We start from the raw sequence: 18514 nt of genomic DNA on the forward strand, positions 1-18514 counted from the left end.
CTGAACAACAGGAATTCTGCAGATGCTGGAAATTCAAGCAACACACATCAAAGTTGCTGGTGATAACCTGGTTCTGATTCAAGGGGATAGGATCGGCATGGACTAGAAGGGCCGAGATGGCCTGTTTCTGTGCTGTAATCGTTATATGGTTATAGATCATTTCACCACCTTGATGTTAAATGGTTCCATTATTGTCAGAGAATGTATACAGTATACAACCTGAAATACTTGTCTCCGCAAACATCTATGAGAAAAAGAACCCCAAAAGAATGAACGATAGAAAAATGTTAAAACCCCAAAGCACCCCTCTCCCTTCTCCCCACCTAAGCAGGAGCAAGCATCATGCATCAGCCTCCCCCTGCCGCCCGTTTCAGTAAAAAGCATCACCCTCCACGACCCACCAAGCAAGAGCAAAGCATCCAAAGAAAGACCATGATCTGCAGTCAACAAAAACTATTGTGTGCTCAACAGCTTGACATGCCACAAGCACTCCCTTCCTCACTAACAAGGCATAGAGAGATATCACCCATTTTCTTAGCGAAAGGGGAGACTGACAGTCACTGTTATGATATTACAGTCTGCAACGTCGCTTTTTCATACATCCGCCATAGCAAAATCCTGATGTTCCATCTCCCAGAATGCCTTAGTCAGCAACACTGCCCTGGAGCTGGTCATCCACTGGGCTGCACCCCAGAGGTACCATCTTCCAAACTGTACCAAATGTTGGAAAATGGTCGGCCGACAAGCTTCAGGAACAGGAATATCCGCCATTTAAAAAAAAATGCAGTTGAGTGTCATTTGCAGATCAGGACCTCACCAGAACCCCAACCACCTTGAAAAGGAGAAAAAGAAGACATCAGGGAGCAGAACTTAAGCTATTTTCACAGATGAGTTCAAAGAGGCAGCCACTTGGCACCATCTCAACTCTGCCCAGAGCTAGAGATTCAGAAGGAAATAGCAGAATGAGAGTGACATCTGCAGCCTCTATTAATAACGGTGGGGAACAGGGTGTCTAACCACAGGAGAGTGGTGGATACAATTTGGATTATAGTGCTTAGAAAGATTACAGGCATAGATTAAAGTGTGACCATTAAGAACTTAAAACAATTAAAATGGTGTTGTCAGTATGCTCGGGCATTGGGTGTCAGAGGATGCCTCAAGGATGCTGAGATAGGCAGAATTTATCAGTTGAATAATATGGTAATGTGCCAGTAATGGATCTGACTGATCACAGCTATTTCAGGTCAGTCTATTCTGTTATTGGTCTCGGCCAATCAGGTATCTACTTAAAACTGGTGAGGTTTTCTCTTATCACTGAAAGTACAAACTTTGATTAGAACATTTGAAAATCTTGCCAGGTGTGATGTAGTAAATGAAGCAATCTCTGGAATCAATAGGTAGTATTTTATCTTTAAAGTTGGGCGAGTTTTAGATGGCCAGCAGAGATGTGAGCATCTGTTAAGCTGAGTGGCAGTGGGAAGTTGGTGAAAGCATAAATTCATTGGTAAGTGGTACAGGCAGAGTGTTGTTATCAAATGGAATTAAAGAGTAAATGGGAATAAGAGGATAGCAAACCAAATGTACACACCTTATGTAAGAAAGTAGAATTTAAGCACATTAATGTAGCAGTTGAGATACATTGCCTATCATTCATGTGCTATAGAAATGAGGAGATTTCACTATAATTAATTAAAATGTAATGGAATTGACTCTCAATTGTTTTAAGTTCAAGCTCAGGGTGCTTGAACCTGAACGTTTGCCCACATTGCAAGGTATATTGGAAATACATTGCTTATAATTCTTGTGTCATCATCTAGGAGATTTCACAAGACCTGTCTAAAATGTAATGGAGTTGGCTATGTTTGAGTCCAAACTCTTGTCTCTGAACTTGGACATTGCCTTTCTGAGACTGTGGTATATCAGAATCAGGTTTATTATCGCTGGTATGTGTCATGAAATTTGTTAACTCAGCAGCAGCAGTTCAATGCAATACATAATATCGAAGGAAAAAAAACCCAAAATAAAATAATAAATAAATAAGTAAATCAATTACAGTATATGTATATTGAATAGATTAAAAATTGTGCAAAAAACAGAAATAATATAAAAAAGTGAGGTAGTGTCTAAGGGTTCAATGATCATTTAAGAATCAGATGGCAGAGGAGAAGAAGCTGTTCCTGAATCGCTGAGTGTGTGCCTTCAGGCTTCTGTACCTCCTACCTGATGGTAACAGTGAGAAAAGGGCATGCCCTGGGTGCTGGAGGTCCTTAATAATGGATATTGCCTTTCTGAGGCACCGCTCCTTGAAGATGTCCTGGGTATTTTGTAGGCTAGTACCCAAGATGAAGCCGACTAAATTTCTGATTCCTCTGGGAGGATTGGTATGTGTTCCTTCATCTTACTCTTCCAGAAGTCCACAATCGGCTCTTTTGTCTTACTGACATTGAGTGCCAGGTTGTTGCTGTGACACCACTCCACTAGTTGGTATATCTCGCCCCTCTACGCCCTCTCGTCACCACCTGAGATTCTACCAACAATGACTGTATGATCAGCAAATTTATAAATGGTATTTGAGCTATGCCTAGCCACACAGTCATGTGTATATAGAGAGTAGAGCACACAACCCTGAGGTGCACCAGTGTTGACCGTCAACGAAGAGGAGATGTTATCACCAATCTGCACAGATTGTGGTCTTCCGTTTAGGAAGTCAAAGATCCAATTGCTGAGGGAGGTACAGAGACCCAGGTTCTGTAACTTCTCAATCAGGGTTGTCAGAATGATGGTATTAAATGCTGGAGAAATTACTTGCTATTATGTAATGTGGGATGAGCGTGTGCAAGGTTGTTTAGCACCCAAAACCATAGCGCTGGAGAGGGATAGGAGTAAACAATTTGGGAAAACATTTAATTGGGTCGGGGGAAGTATGGTGCTATTAGGCAGGAATTTGGGAACATAAATTGGGAGCAGATGTTTTCAGGGAAATGCATGGCAGAATTGTGGCAAATGTTCAGGGAACATTTACCATATAACCATATAACAACACGGCACAGAAACAGACCATCTCGGCCCTTCTAGTCCATACCGAACTCTTACTCTCTCCTAGTCCCACTGAGCTGCACTCAGCCCATAACCCTCCATTCCTTTCCTGTCCATATATCTATCCAATTTAACTTTAAACGACAACATAGAACCTGATTCAACCACTTCTGCTGGAAGCTCATTCCACACAGCTACTACTCTCTGAGTAAAGAAGTTCCCCCTCATGTTACCCCTAAACTTTTGTCCTCTAACTCTCAACCCATGTCCTCTTGTTTGAATCTTACCCACTCTCAATGGAAAAAGCCTAACCACGTCAACTCTATCAATCCCCCTCAAAATTTTAAACACCTCTGTCAAGTCGCCCCTCGACCTTCTACTCTCCAAAGGATAAAGACCTAACTTGTTCAACCTTTCTCTGTAACTTAGGAGATGAAACCTTTTAGTAAACCTCCTCTGTACTCTCTCAATTTTATTGACATCTTTCCCATAATTCAGTGACCAGAACTGTACACAATATTCCAGATTTAGCCTTACCAATGCCTTATACAATTTCAACATTACATCCCAACTCCTATACTCAATGCTCTGATTAATAAAGACCAGCAAACCAAAAGCTTTCTTCACCACCCTATCCACATGAGATTATGGAGTTACATTACATGGAGTTCTGCATAGTTCTGTTCTGCTGAGGCAGGGAAAGGATGGTAGGGCAAAAGAGCCATGGTGTACAAATTGTGTAGAAGATCTAGTTACGAAGAAAAGAAAGCTTACAAAGGTTCAAGAAACTAGGTACTCTAGAAAATTAGAAGGTTGTCAGGAAGGAACTTAAGAATGAAATTAGGAGAGTTAGAAGGAGCAATGGGAAAGCCTTGGTGAGCAGGATTAAGGAAAACCCCAAGGCATTCTACAAGTATGTGAAGAGGAAGAGGATGAGCCATGTGAGAATAGGACCAATCAGGTGGAGTAGTGGAAACGTGAATGAAGTTGCAGGAGGTAGCTTTGCTTCATATTCATCAGGGAAAAAGACCTTGGCAATTGTGGTGATGACTTGCAGCACACTTAAGCGCTTGAGTGTATAGACATTAAGCAAGAGGATGTGCTGGGACTTTTGAAAATTATTAAGTTAGATGAGCCGCTAGGCTCAGATGGGATACGCCCTAGGCTATTGTGGGAAGCAAGGGAGGAGATTACTGAGCCTTTGATGATGGTATTTACATCATCAGTAGGGACAGGAGAAATACCAGAAGGTTGGAGGGTTGCAAATATTGTTCCCTTCTTCAAGAAAGGGAGTAGAAGTAACCTAGGAAATTATAGACTAGTGAGTCTTACTTCAGTGGTGGGCAAATTGTTAGAAATGACCTTGAGAGGCAGGATTTATGAGCATTTGGAGAGACAACCTGATTAGGGACAGTCAGCATGGCTTTGTCAAGGGCAGGCCGTAACTTACGAGCCTGATTAAATTCTTTGAGGATGTAACAAAATGCATTGAAGGTAGAGCAGTGGATGTAGTGTATATGGATTTCAACCCTGTTAAGTATGAAGTGGTTCATTTCGGTATGTCAAATTTGAAGACAGAACATAATATTAATGATAAGACTTTTGGCAGTGTGGAGGATCTGAGAGATCTTGGGGTCTTTGTCCATAAAACCCTCAAAGCTGCTGCGCAGGTTGACAGTGTTGCTAAGAAGGTGTATGGTGTTTTGGTCTTCTTCAACCATGGGATTGAGTGCAAGAGCTGTGAGGTAATGTTACAGCTATACAGGACCTTAGTTCGACCCCACTTGGAGTACTGTGTTCATTTCTGGTCACCTCACTGCAAGAAGGATGTGGATACTATAGAGAGTGCAGATGACATTTACAAGGATGTTCTCTGGATTGGGGAGCATGCCTTATGAGAATAGGTTGAGTGAACTTGGCATTTTCTCCATGGAGCGATAGTGGTGTCCTGGGTGACTTGAGGGTGGGGATAGCCAAAGGCTTTTGCCTGGAGCTGAAATGTCTTAACAAGAGGGTCATAATTTTTAAGTGCTTGGAAGTAGGTTCAGGGGGGATGTCTGAGGTAGTTTTTTCACATAGAGTGGTGGGTGCATGGAATGCACTGCTAGCAACAGTGGTAGAGGCAGATACAATAGGGTCTTTTAAGAGAATCTTAGATAGGTACATGGAGCTTAGAAAAACAGTGGGCTATGTGGTAGGGAAATTCTAGGGAGCTTCTAGACTAGGTTACGTGGTCAGCACAACATTGTGGGCGGAAGGGACTGTAATGTGCTATAGATTTCTATGTTCCATGTTGGAGCACTACATTTGCCTTCCTTACCACTGTCTCAACCTATAAGTTAACCTTTAGCGAAGCCTGCACTAGAGTCTCAAGTCCCTCTGCACCTCTGATTTCTGAATTTGCTTCCCGTTCAGAAAATAATCTGCACCTTTATTCCTTCTGCCAAAGTGCATGACCATATACTTCCCCACACTGAATTATTGAATTAGATTTTTGCATCCAGTAGGCATAATTGATATCAATTGACATTGACATAAGACATTAAGACATGGGAGCAGAATTAGGCCATCTGGCCTATCGAGTCTGCTCCGCCATTCAATCTTGGCTGATCCTTTTTATCCATCTCCTCCTCAACCCCGGTTCCCAGCCTCCTCCCTGTAACCTTTGATGCCATGTCCAATCAAGAACCTAGCAATCTCTGCCTTAAATGCACCCAACGACCTGGCCTCCACAGCTACATGTGGCAACAAATTTCACAAATTCACCACCCTTTGACTAAAGAAATTTCTCTGCATCTCTGTTTTGAAAGGGTACCCCTCTATCCTGAGGCTATGCCCTCTTGTCCTAAACTCTCCCACCATGGGAAACATCCTTTCCACATCTACTCTGTCTAGACCTTTCAACATTAGAAAGGTTTCAATGAGATTCCCCCCTCATCCTTCTAAATTACAGCGAGTACTGTCCCAGAGCCTTCAAACGTTCCTCATATGATAACCCTTCATTCTTGGAATCATCCTTGTGAACCTCCTCTGGACCCTCTCCAATGCCAGCACATCTTTTTTATGATGAGGGGCCCAAAACTATTCACAATACTCAGGGTGAGGCCTCACCAGTGCCTTATAAAGCCTCAGCATCACATCCTTGTTCTTGTATTCTGAACCTCTTGAAGTGAATGCTAACATAGCATTTGCCTTCCTCCCCACTGATTCACCCTGCAAGTTAACCTTCAGGGTGTTCTGCACAAGGACTTCCAAGTCCCTCTGCATCTCAGATTTCTGGATTTACTACCCATTTAGAAAATAGTCTGCACATTTATTTCAGCTGCCAAAGTGCATGACCATGCATTTTCCAGCATTGTATTTCATTTGCTACTGTCTTGTCCTTTCTCCTCATCTGCCTAGGTCCTCCTGCATCCTACCTGTTTCCTCAACACTACCTGCCCCTCCACCAATCTCCGTATCATCTGCAAACTTGGCAACAAAGCCACCTATTCCATCATCTAAATCATTTATATACAGCATAAAAAGAAGTGGTCGCAACACCGACCCCTGTGGAACACGACTACTCACTGGCAGCCAACCAGACAAGGATCCTTTTATTCCCACTCGCTGCCTCCTACCAATCAGCCAATGCTCTAACCTGTAATACCATGGGCTCTTAACTTGGTAAGCAGCCTCACGTGTGGCACTTGGTCAAAGGCCTTCTGAAAGTCCAAATATACAATATCCACTGCATCCCCTTTATCTATCTTACTTGTAATCTCCTCAATCTATTATATAATGTTCTCTTGTATAATTGTTGATGGGAATGTACAGTTTATATATTGAGTTAAGTGCATAACAATATTGTGTGTGCATAGATTTCACCCTTGGTAAAGACAGATTGTGGTTTTCAGTGAAGGATCCTGCTTACTTTGTCAAGAGACCCTGTGTTGTGACAATTCTTAATTGTGTTGGGGACCTCAAGAACATGTAACAGGAGTATGTCAAAGCCCAGTGCAAATTGTGGAAGAAGCACACTTTCTCACAAAGTATATACCTACCTGCACTGTCAAGCCTCTCCTGCTCCATTAATGAAAGAGCCTGTGGTTCCCACATTGATCACCTCAAAAACCACAAAATCGGAGTGAAAACTAGTCAATGAATTGACTTTATTTCTTACATCCTTCACATACACGAGGAGCAAAAATCTTTACATTACGTCTCCGTCTGAATGTGCAATGTGCAATCATAGTCGTTTATAATAATTTATAATATATAGAACAGTCAATGTAATATAGAAAGACACTCAAATCAGTGAGAGTTAATTAGTCTGATGGTGTGGTGGAAGAAGCTGTTTCCGAGCCTGTTGATCCTAACTTTTATGCTGTGGTACTGTTTCCTGGATGGTAGCAGCTGGAATATATTGTGGTTGGGGTGACTCGGGTCGCCAATGATCCTTTGGGGAATTTTGTCATACCTGTCTTTGTAAATGTCCTGGATCATGGGAAGTTCACAATTACAGATGCGCTGGGCTGTCCGCACCACTCTCTGCAGAATCCTGTGATTCAGGGAGGTACAGTTCCCATACCAGGCAGTGATGCAGCCAGTTGGGATGCTCTCAATTGTGTCCCTGTAGAAAGTTCTTAGGATTTGTGGGCCCATGCCAAACTTCCTCAACCATCTGAAATGAAAGAGGTGCTGTTGTGCCTTTTTCACCGCACAGCTGGTATGTATAGACCACGTGAGGTCCGCGGTGATGCGGATGCCGAGGAACTTAAAGCTGTTCACCCTGTCGAATCCAGATCCATTAATATCAATAGGGCTTAGCCCGTCTCCATCCCTCCTATAATACACAACTAGCTCCTTTGTTTTTGTGACATTGAGGGAGAGGTTGCTCACCCATGATTATAAGGAACTGCCTAAGAAGAAGCAAGTTACCAATGCTCAAGGAGTTAATAGCTGTAACTTTCTTTGGAACTCTAATAATAATGTATTGATTTTTTTTTGTAGTTGGCATACTATATGCCATTGGCAGAAGATTTGCACTGGTATGTGCTTGCAGTGCTATAAGCAAATAATTAGCAGATGAAAAATGATTTAACACTGTTTCTAATCAGGTACAAATTTAAATAAAACTTCATTTTTCAAGCAGAGTTCTAATGCTGGGATAGACTGGGAGATGTGGCAGAAAAGATGTGTTTTCTATTTGTTCTGGGCTTCACTTTGGAAAAGAGTGGATTAGTTTGTCAGGATGATCTTATTTGGGTACCAACGTGAACAATTTCAAAGACCACCTGTTGCGGGATGGATCTTTGGTCAAAAGTGGGAATGACAACTGTTCTAAAGATGGGTGCGTGGCTTCAAAGTAGTTCTGTAGTCTTTGAAATATGACCAATTAGTCCATCAACCAAATTTTGCAGCTGAGAACATGGTTACACATCTACTTTCTTAGAAGTTTGCAAAGATTCGGCACATTATCTAAAACTTTGACAAACTTCTGTAGATGTGCGGTGGAGAGTATATTGACTGGTTGGATCAAGTCTGGTTTGGAAACACCAGTGCCCTAAATGGAAAAGCCTACAAAAAGTACTGCATACAGCCCACTCCGTCATGGGTGAAGGCCTCCTCACCACTGAGCACATCCACAAGGAGCAGTGTTGCAGGAAAGCAACATCCATTATCAAGGATGATTTGGTGTGTCTGAAAAGTATGGAAGACAATCTTTTCATTGTACTGCAGTACATGTGACAATATTAACCAAGAAACACCTTTTTAAGTGAGTAATTTTTAATCTAATTCATTTTGTTTAAAACTTGTTTTTAAATGTGAGTGTCTTGATGGTTACTATTTATTGTAATTTACAGTTTGATAGTTCATGAGTGTTTTTGAATGACATAGGCATTTCCCAAAAAAATCCATTTTCAGTGGCAACTTTGGCAGCAGATGAACCTGAAGTTGGTAGGGCTTGTGCAGGGCGGTGAGCAGGGGAGTGGACAGGCTATTTCCTGCTGTTCAATCCATTTTGTGTGCATAGTTAGTCACCTGTGCTGGGGGAAGCCTTGTACTTCCCAGGCCTAACCTCCTAGTAGAAGACTGCACTCAGCACTCACTGGAAGAATATTTGATGGGTAGTAAATAATTGTTGTTGTTGTTGTTATTATTATTATTATTACTACTACTGCCTTTGTTCCAGTAAGTTGGTACAGTGCAGTTGGCTAGGTGCAGAACATTCGGTTGGGTTTTGCTCCTTGAATTGGCCCTCGTCACGAGTAAATAATTTGTATAATATGATCCAAATTCTACCTTCTCCTGCCATCCATGCCCATACATTTTCATCAGCAAGACACATTAATAATAATTAAATATGCAGAGTATTTATGTTTGTTCAAGAAATATTAATTTTTTGCCCATACATTTTCTCACATTTTGGAATCATTTTGTTCAGTAGTGATCAGAAATAATCTGTTCATATATTGGAGGAGTGTTTAGTTGGAGGAGTACTACATCTTAAAATAGTATTTTTTCAAACAAATCTGGGATTCCATTTAAGTATCCATTAAACTTTGAATCAGACGAACAACCTTGATCAGGCTATTCATTAAGGATACTGTCAATATTGCAAATGACTGGATAATTTCACAATTTTTAAGAAACTACCAACACCCTCTGTTTCCCAATGGTCATCTGTTTCCTACTGTCTAATTCTTTTCGTTTTGTTTGCAAATAGTAGCCTTAGCAAAAGCTCACATTATTTCCTTTGTCTCATTTCTAGAGGGTACATTTTTAAAAATTTCATTATTTTGATTCTCAAAAAAATTCATTTCACTGTTGACCATGATTTGTCAAATTCCAAATAATTTCTGAGGAGTTACAGGAAACATACCTCAGGTTTATGTTCTTGGAATATATTTTCTCAGGGCTGGCTGAATTAATGACATTAATAAAATAGATCCATTCATGGCCTTTTGCCATCCTTGAGATATTCTAAAGCTAGCCAATGAAGTGCAGTTCAGTGGTTAATTGGTAAGTAAACAAAACAGCCTCTGCCATACTGGTGTGCTTCATTCATTCATTCATTCACTCAGGTGCCTTGCCGTTCGGTGTGGGCAATCATGTCTCTCCATCCATCACGGTCCTTGACCCTCTGAATTGTAGTTGTTGCCTCCCCTGTTTCTAACCATGATGTTATTCCATCTATCATTTTCATTCTGTCTGTCTGTGCTTCTTTTTCCTTCCAGCTTTCCAGTTGTAACTAAATGTTCTAATGTCTCTCTTCGCATGATGTGTCCAAAGAATTTTGACAGCTGTTTTCTGATTTTTTTTTAAAGTAATGTACGTTTTGTTTTCGTTCTCTGTAGAACTTCTTCGTTGGTTATCCTCTCTGTATATGATATGCATAGCATTCTTCGGAGGAACCACATCTCTACTGCATTGATTCTTTTTTCCATTGCATTTGTGATGGTCCATGACTCACAGCTATACATCAACATAGGAAGAATGTAGCAGTTGAGAGTTCTAAGGCGGATGTCAATTGCTATTTTCTTGTTCATTAGGATGTTTCTCATTTCTATAAATGTTGTTCTTGCCATTGCTATTCTTGTTTTTATGTATGTTTCGCATTTGCCATCAGATGTTACCCATGATCCAAGGTACTTGAAGTTGTGAACTTGTTTCAGGAGTTCATTTCCCAATACGATCCTACAGTTTGGGATATCAGGTTTCTTTGATATTACCATTACTTCAGTTTTCTTTTTGTTTAAGGTTAGGCCAAGTCTTTCACTCTCTGTGTGGATGGTAGATACTAGTTTCTGTAAATTTACTTCATTGTTTGCTATTAGTACTGTATCATCTGCATAGCAGAGGTTGTTGATATTGTATCCTCCTATACTTATTCCAGGTAGGTCTCGTGTGGTTCTCATGATGTTTTCACTGTACAGGGAGAACAGGTCTGGTGATTGAACACAACCCTGTCTGACTCCTCACTTTATTGGTCTGCTACAAACTGGAAAAGATATGAAGCATGTGAAATATATATTGGATCATTTTGGTAAAGCTCAAATTTATAATGTTTGTATTGGTAAAGCACTAAAGAGATGAAGCGGAAATTTGTATCAATCAAATGAAATGTTTTTTTCTGCTCTTCGGATACAATCATGACTATTTCATTTACTAATTCTTGTTATAACTCTACTGACTATTTCAAGGAAATGCCTGATTTGTAGAGACTTGATACCCTAGCTGCATTGTTTCTCTTATTGTGGATATTTTTTGGAACCTTACCGATTTCACAATGTTTTCCAGCAATGTAACAATGTTACATTGTTACAATGTTTGAAAAAGATTGGTTAAGACAAATGTCGGTCCCCTACAGACAGAAACAGGTGAATTGATTATGGGGAGCAAGGACATGGCAGACCAATTGAATAATTACTTTGGTTCTGTCTTCACTAAGGCAGACATAAATAATCTTCCAGAAATAGTAGGGGACAGAGGGTCCAGTGAGATGGAGGAACTGAGGGAAATACATGTTAGTAGGGAAGTGGTGTTAGGTAAATTGAAGGGATTAAAGGCAGATAAATCCCTAGGGCCAGATGGTCTGCATCCCAGAGTGCTTAAGGAAGTAGCCCAAGAAATAGTGGATGCATTAGTGATAATTTTTCAAAACTCTTTAGATCCTGGATTAGTTTCTGAGGATTGGAGGGTGGCTAATGTAACTCCACTTTTTAAAAAAGGAGGGAGAGAGAAACCAGGGAATTATAGACCGGTTAGCCTAATGTCGGTGGTGGGGAAACTGCTAGAGTCAGTTATCAAAGATGTGATAACAGCACATTTGGAAAGCGGTGAAATCATTGGACAAAGTCAGCATGGATTTGTGAAAGGAGCATCATGTCTGACGGATCTCATAGAATTTTTTGAGGATGTAACTAGTAGAGTGGATAAGGGAGAACCAGTGGATGTGGTATATTTGGATTTTCAAAAGGCTTTTGACAAGGTCGCACACAGGAGATTAGTGTGCAAACTTAAAGCACACAGTATTGGGGGTAAGGTATTGATGTGGATAGAGAATTGGTTGGCAGACAGGAAACGAAGAGTGGGAATAAACGGGACCTTTTCAGAATGGCAGGCAGTGACTAGTGGGGTACTGCAAGGCTCAGTGCTGGGACCCCAGTTGTTTACAATATATATTAATGACTTGGATGAGGGAATTAAATGCAGCATCTCCAAGTTTGCGGATGACACGAAGCTGGGAGGCAGTGTTAGCTGTGAGGAGGATGCTAAGAGGATGCAGGGTGACTTGGATAGGTTAGGTGAGTGGGCAAATTCATGGCAGATGCAATTTAATGTGGATAAATGTGAAGTTATCCACTTTGTGGCAAAAACAGGAAAACAGATTATTATCTGAATGGTGGCCGATTAGGAAAAGGGGAGGTGCAACGAGACCTGGGTGTCATTATACACCAGTCATTGAAAGTGGGCATGCAGGTACAGCAGGCGGTGAAAAAGGCGAATGGTATGCTGGCATTTATAGCAAGAGGATTCGAGCACAGGAGCAGGGAGGTACTACTGCAGTTGTACAAGGCCTTGGTGAGACCACACCTGGAGTATTGTGTGCAGTTTTGGTCCCCTAATCTGAGGAAAGACATCCTTGCCATAGAGGGAGTACAAAGAAGGTTCACCAGATTGATTCCTGGGATGGCAGGACTTTCATATGATGAAAGACTGGATGAACTAGGCTTATACTCGTTGGAATTTAGAAGGTTGAGGGGGGATCTGATTGAAACGTATAAAATTCTAAAGGGATTGGACAGGCTAGATGCAGGAGGATTGTTCCCGATGTTGGGGAAGTCCAGAAGAGGGGTCACAGTTTGAGGGTAAAGGGGAAGCCTTTTTGGACCGAGATGAGGAAAAACTTCTTCACACAGAGAGTGGTGAATCTGTGGAATTCTCTGCCACAGGAAACAGTTGAGGCCAGTTCATTGGCTATATTTAAGAGGGAGTTAGATATGGCCCTTGTGGCTAAAGAGATCAGGGGATATGGAGGGAAGGCTGTTACAGGGTTCTGAGTTGGATGATCAGCCATGATCATACTGAATGGCAGTGCAGGCTCGAAGGGCCGAATGGCCTACTCCTGCACCTATTTTCTATGTTTCTATCTTTGAAATTGAGGAATAGCTGTAATATCATTCGAATGTCAAGCAAAAGTAAGTGACTTTGTGTTCACATTTGATTAGAAAGGGGCAATTTTTAATTCCAGAAAGGGGGAGTGTATTTGGATTGACAAAGTAAAAGTGAAGGAGTCTTCGGCATGTTCATTTTGGCATCAACCAAGCTGGGAGCAAGGTTCAGGAAATCCAGTATATCTGCAAAGGCACGTTGGTCTTTTAAAAACAATAAGGTTGAATGCCTCCGGATTAATAACCATGTTAACTTCAACCTTGGCTCAGTGAAGCACCTTCAATTACTCCAAAAGACTGAGGTTTGGTAAAATACTGAAAGGCTTTTATTCGCTGTACAATACGACCTCCACAGTGAGTGTCTGCCCCCGGACTGAGGGGGAGGGGCAAGGCGAACACCTTTATACAGGACTCTGTGGGAGGAGCCACAAGGGCAGTCAGCAGAGGGGTGTGTCCAGACAGGTAACCCAGTTACAACATATATACATGGTTTACCACACTCAGTGTCTTGGGCTCTGGCTGGGAGCTAAAGAGAGATAAAGCCTACTGGTTTTAAGAAGCAAGTGCTTTGTCACCTACGTGCTGGGTACAATTTTTATGTTTTGATTGATCTTCTATCCAGGAAGGAATACATCAATCTGCAGAAAATCTTTGCCTATTGCTGGTTACAGAGACCTTTTGTTCTGTTATTAGTTGAGCTATTGTGATGTCTTAAAAGATACATGCTATTCCAGGTATCTCATGGGATCAGTATGTACAACACATTGATGTTACTCTGCAAAGAACAACATCTGGAAGGAAACAAATTCCTTTTTCTTTCTTGTGAATAAAATGAACTCATTTATGCAGAGGCACCAGTTGATATCTCAGGGAGTTCCAAAACAGTGATGGAATGATTTGAGCTTGGTACCATTGTAATGTAGAAAATGTATGTGGTGGATAACCTGCAAGGTCTCCACTTAACTCAAAACTTGGGCATGCATTGGCTCACTTGCTAGGGACCTTGGTTTGACACTGACCTCTGTGCTGTGTACTTGGAGTTTGCATGTTCTCTCTGTGACCACATAAGTGCTTCAATCACCTCCATATCCCAAAGACTTGTTAATTGGTAAATTTCCTTGGTGTTAAACATAGAAAAGTAGAAAACCTACAGCGCAATACAGGCCCTTCGGCCCACAAAGTTGTGCCGAACATGTCCCTACCTTAGAAATTACTAGGATTACCCATAGCCCTCTATTTTTCTAAGCTCCATGTACCTATCCAAAAGTCTCTTAAAAGACCCTATCGTATCCGCCTCCACCACCGTTGCTGGCAGCCCATTCCACGCACCCACCACTCTCTGTGTAAAAAAAAAACTTACCCCAGACATCTCCTCTGTACCTACTCCCCAGCATCTTAAACCTGTGTCTTCTTGTGGCAACCAGTTCAGCCTTGGGAAAAAGCCTCTGACACGATCAATGCCTCTCATCATCTTGTAGTCATAGTCATACTTTATTGATCCCAGGGGAAATTGCTTTTCGTTACAGTTGCACCATAAATAATAAATAGTAATAGAACCATAAATAGTTAAATAGTAATATGTAAATTATGCCAGTAAATTATGAAATAAGTCCAGGACCAGCTTATTGGCTCAGGGTGTCTGACCCTCCAAGGGAGGAGTTGTAAAGTTTGATGGCCACAGGCAGGAATGACTTCCTATGATGCTCTGTGCTGCATCTCAGAGGAATGAGTCTCTGGCTGAATGTACTCCTGTGGCCACCCAGTACATTATGTAGTGGATGGGAGACATTGACCAAGATGGCATGCAACTTAGACAGCATCCTCTTTTCAGACACCACCGTCAGAGAGTCCAGTTCCATTCCCACAACATCACTGGCCTTACGAATGAGTTTGTTGATTTTGTTGGTGTCTGCCACCCTGAGCCTGCTGCCCCAGCACACAACAGCAAACATGATAGCACTGGCCACCACAGACTCGTAGAACATCCTCAGCATCGTCCGGCAGATGTTAAAGGACCTCAGTCTCCTCAGGAAATAGAGACGGCTCTGACCCTTCTTGTAGGCAGCCTCAGTGTTCTTTGACCAGTCCAGTTTATTGTCAATTCGTATCCCCAGGTATTTGTAATCCTCCACCATGTGCACATTGACCCCCTGGATGGAAACAGGGGTCACCGGTACCTTAGCTCTCCTCAGGTCTACCACCCGCTCCTTAGTCTTTTTCACATTAAGCTGCAGATAATTCTGCTCACACCATGTGACAAAGTTTCCTACCGTAGCCCTGTACTCAGCCTCATCTCCCTTGCTGATGCATCCAACTATGGCAGAGTTATCTGAAAACTTCTGAAGATGACAAGACTCTGTGCAGTAGTTGAAGTCCGAGGTGTAAATGGTGAAGAGAAAGGGAGACAAGACAGTCCCCTGTGGAGCCCCAGTGCTGCTGATCACTCTGTCGGACACACAGTGTTGCAAGCACACGTACTGTGGTCTGCCAGTCAGGTAATCAAGAATCCATGATACCAGGGAGGCATCCACCTGCATCGCTGTCAGCTTCTCCCCCAGCAGAGCAGGGCGGATGGTGTTGAACGCACTGGAGAAGTCAAAAAACATGACCCTCACAGTGCTCACTGGCTTGTCCAGGTGGGCGTAGACACGGTTCAGCAGGTAGGCGATGGCATCCTCAACTCCTAGTCGGGGCTGGTAGGCGAACTGGAGGGGATCTAAGTGTGGCCTGACCATAGGCCAGAGCAGCTCCAGAACAAGTCTCTCCAGGGTCTTCATGATGTGGGAGGTCAATGCCACCAGCCTGTAGTCATTGAGGCTGCTGGGGCGCGGCGTCTTCAGCACAGGGACGAGGTAGGACGTCTTCCACAGTACAGGAACCCTCCGGAGCCTCAGGCTCAGGTTGAATACATGGCGACGTACTCCACATAACTGCAGGGCACAGGCTTTGAGCACCCTGGTACTGACACCATCCGGTCCTGCAGCCTTGCTTGGGTTGAGACGTTTCAGCTGTCTTCTCACCTGATCAGCCGTGAAGCCTACCGTGGTGGTTTCGTGTGGGGGAGGGGTATAGTCATGAGAGCAGGGTGGGGGACTGTGAGGAGGGGTAGGAAGGGAGAGTGGAATATGTGTTGGTTGGAGGCCGACAACAGATGGCTCATGTGGGGGATGGACAGGGGTCACAATGTCAAATCTGTTAAAGAACAGGTTAAGTTTGTTGGCCCTGTCCACACTGCCTTCAGCTCCTCTGTTGCTAGTTTGCCGAAACCCAGTGATGGTCCTCATCCCCCTCCAGACCTCTCATGTTGTTCTGCTGGCGTTTCCACTCAAGCTTCCTCCTGTGCCTGTCTTTAGCCTCCCTGATCCTGGCTTTCAGGTCCCTCTGTATTGCCCTCAGCTGCTCCCTATTTCCATCTCTAAACGCCCTCTTTTTAGCGTTCAGATGTCCTTAATGTTCTTTGTCACCCATGGCTTATTATTTGAATAACAAAGGACTGTTCTTGTCGGAACATTGCAGTCCACACTGAAGTTAATGTAATCAATGATGCATTCTGTGAGCCCATCAATATCCTCTCCATGTGGCTCACAGAGTGCCTGCCAGTCTGTCACCTCAAAACAACCCTGGAGCGCCTCATAAGCCTCCTCCGACCACCTCTATACACCTCTATTAGGTCACCTCTCATCCTCCGTCACTCCAAGGAGAAAAGGCTGAGTTCATTCAACCTGTTTTCATAATGCATGCTCCCCAATCCAGGCAACATCCTTGTAAATCTCCTCTGCACCCTTTCTATGGCTTCCACATCCTACCTGTAGTGAGGCAACCAGAACTGAGCACAGTACTCCAAGTGAGCTCTGACCAGGGTCCTATATATCTGCGACATTACCTCTCGGCTCCTAAATTCATTTCCACGATTAATGAAAGCCAATACACTGTATGCTGCCTTAACCACAGAGTCAACCTGCACAGCTGCTTTGAGCGTCCTATGGACTCGGACCCCAAGATCCCTCTGATCCTCCACACTGCCAAGAGTCTTACCATTAATACTATATTCTGCTATCATATTTGACGTACCAAAATGAACCACTTCACACTTATCTGGGTTGAACTCCATCTGCCACTTCTCAGCCCAGTTTTGCATCCTATCAATGTCCCGCTGTAACCTCTGACAGCCCTCCACACTATCCACAACACTTGTGTTATCAGCAGACTTACTAACCCATCCCTCCACTTCCTCGTCCAGGTCACTTATAAAAATCACGAAGAGTAAGGGTCTCAGAACAAATCCCTGAGGCACACCACTGGTCACCGACCTCCATGCAGAATATGACCCGTTGTAGAATCTTGGGGGAGAATAAAATGGGGTTAGTGTAACTAGGTGCTTAATGGTTGATATGGACTCAGTGGGCCGAGGAGCTTTTTCCTACTTGCATAATTCTGTAACTCCAAACTTCAATGAGTTGTGTAACCAGAATATTTGTTCTACTGATGTTATTTCTCCTATACGTCCTTGAGAAATGTCTCTTGAGCACAAATGGCTTTGACTTAACTCAATTAGAAAATATCACTGCTCCATTACTGCACTGCACTGTCAGTCTCCAAGTGGGGCCTGATCTGCCAGCCCAGTAGTTAACATTGCCTTCACTGCGCTAAAGTTATTATTTTTGAGGGACTATGACATTAGTTGTATACGATTATATGTAAATTTGGATATCAGTTCCCTAACATTTTTAATACTGAAGATTTACCGTTTTTGAAAAATGTATTTTGCTTTTTATTTACAGTTCTCCAATAAACGGAGACATGGCTGATGCAGTACGCATGACTTCAGTGATCGACAATGCTTATTTGTCAAACTCTCGCGCACAAGCTGGCAATGGAATGAAGATTTCCAGTGATGAGCTGGTAAGCAAATTATCAAATGTAAAGTCATTTTACAGTTCTTTTATCAAGTTACCTTTTTTTTAAATACCAATGCACAATTTAGGAGGCTTCAGAAAAGCAAAAATGTTCCGTGGACTGGAAAAAAAAGATGAGAAGTTAGATTAAGAAGGTGGGGAGAGTGAAGAAAGAAGTACAAAGTGATAGGGTATAGGTGAAACTGGGAGAGGGGGAGGGGTGAAGTAACGAGCTGGAAGTTGATAGGTGAAATAGATAAAGAGCTGGAGGGATTCTCCAGGAGGTGCTCATGGAGAGAGGTTGTTTTTGGCTTCGCTCCATTACTGTTACTTTTTTTTTAACCTATGATCTCCCTTACTTAATTTATTTTTACCTACACTAGAAGATTTATTCTATACTATTGATTAATCCTTGAACTGTAGCTG

General features: G+C 42.5%; 1 protein-coding gene across 8 annotated transcripts in view; it reads left to right on the forward strand.

Annotated features, from left to right (window-relative positions):
* The window catches only part of gpam (glycerol-3-phosphate acyltransferase, mitochondrial), a 179737-nt gene that overhangs the window by 54208 nt on the left and 107015 nt on the right, over nucleotides 1-18514 (forward strand). For 7 of the 8 annotated variants that reach the window (XM_072239647.1, XM_072239653.1, XM_072239649.1 and 4 more), the window contains one exon: nucleotides 17975-18095. In XM_072239647.1, coding sequence (XP_072095748.1) covers nucleotides 17994-18095 — 102 coding nt within the window. In that variant the 5' untranslated portion in view covers nucleotides 17975-17993. Of the gene's footprint in view, nucleotides 1-11043; nucleotides 11066-17974; nucleotides 18096-18514 lie in introns of those variants that run through there. The other variant, XM_072239650.1, reaches the window with a different exon arrangement.

The sequence above is a fragment of the Mobula birostris genome, chromosome 21 (assembly GCF_030028105.1).
Source record: "Mobula birostris isolate sMobBir1 chromosome 21, sMobBir1.hap1, whole genome shotgun sequence".
Classification (NCBI taxonomy): domain Eukaryota; kingdom Metazoa; phylum Chordata; class Chondrichthyes; order Myliobatiformes; family Myliobatidae; genus Mobula; species Mobula birostris.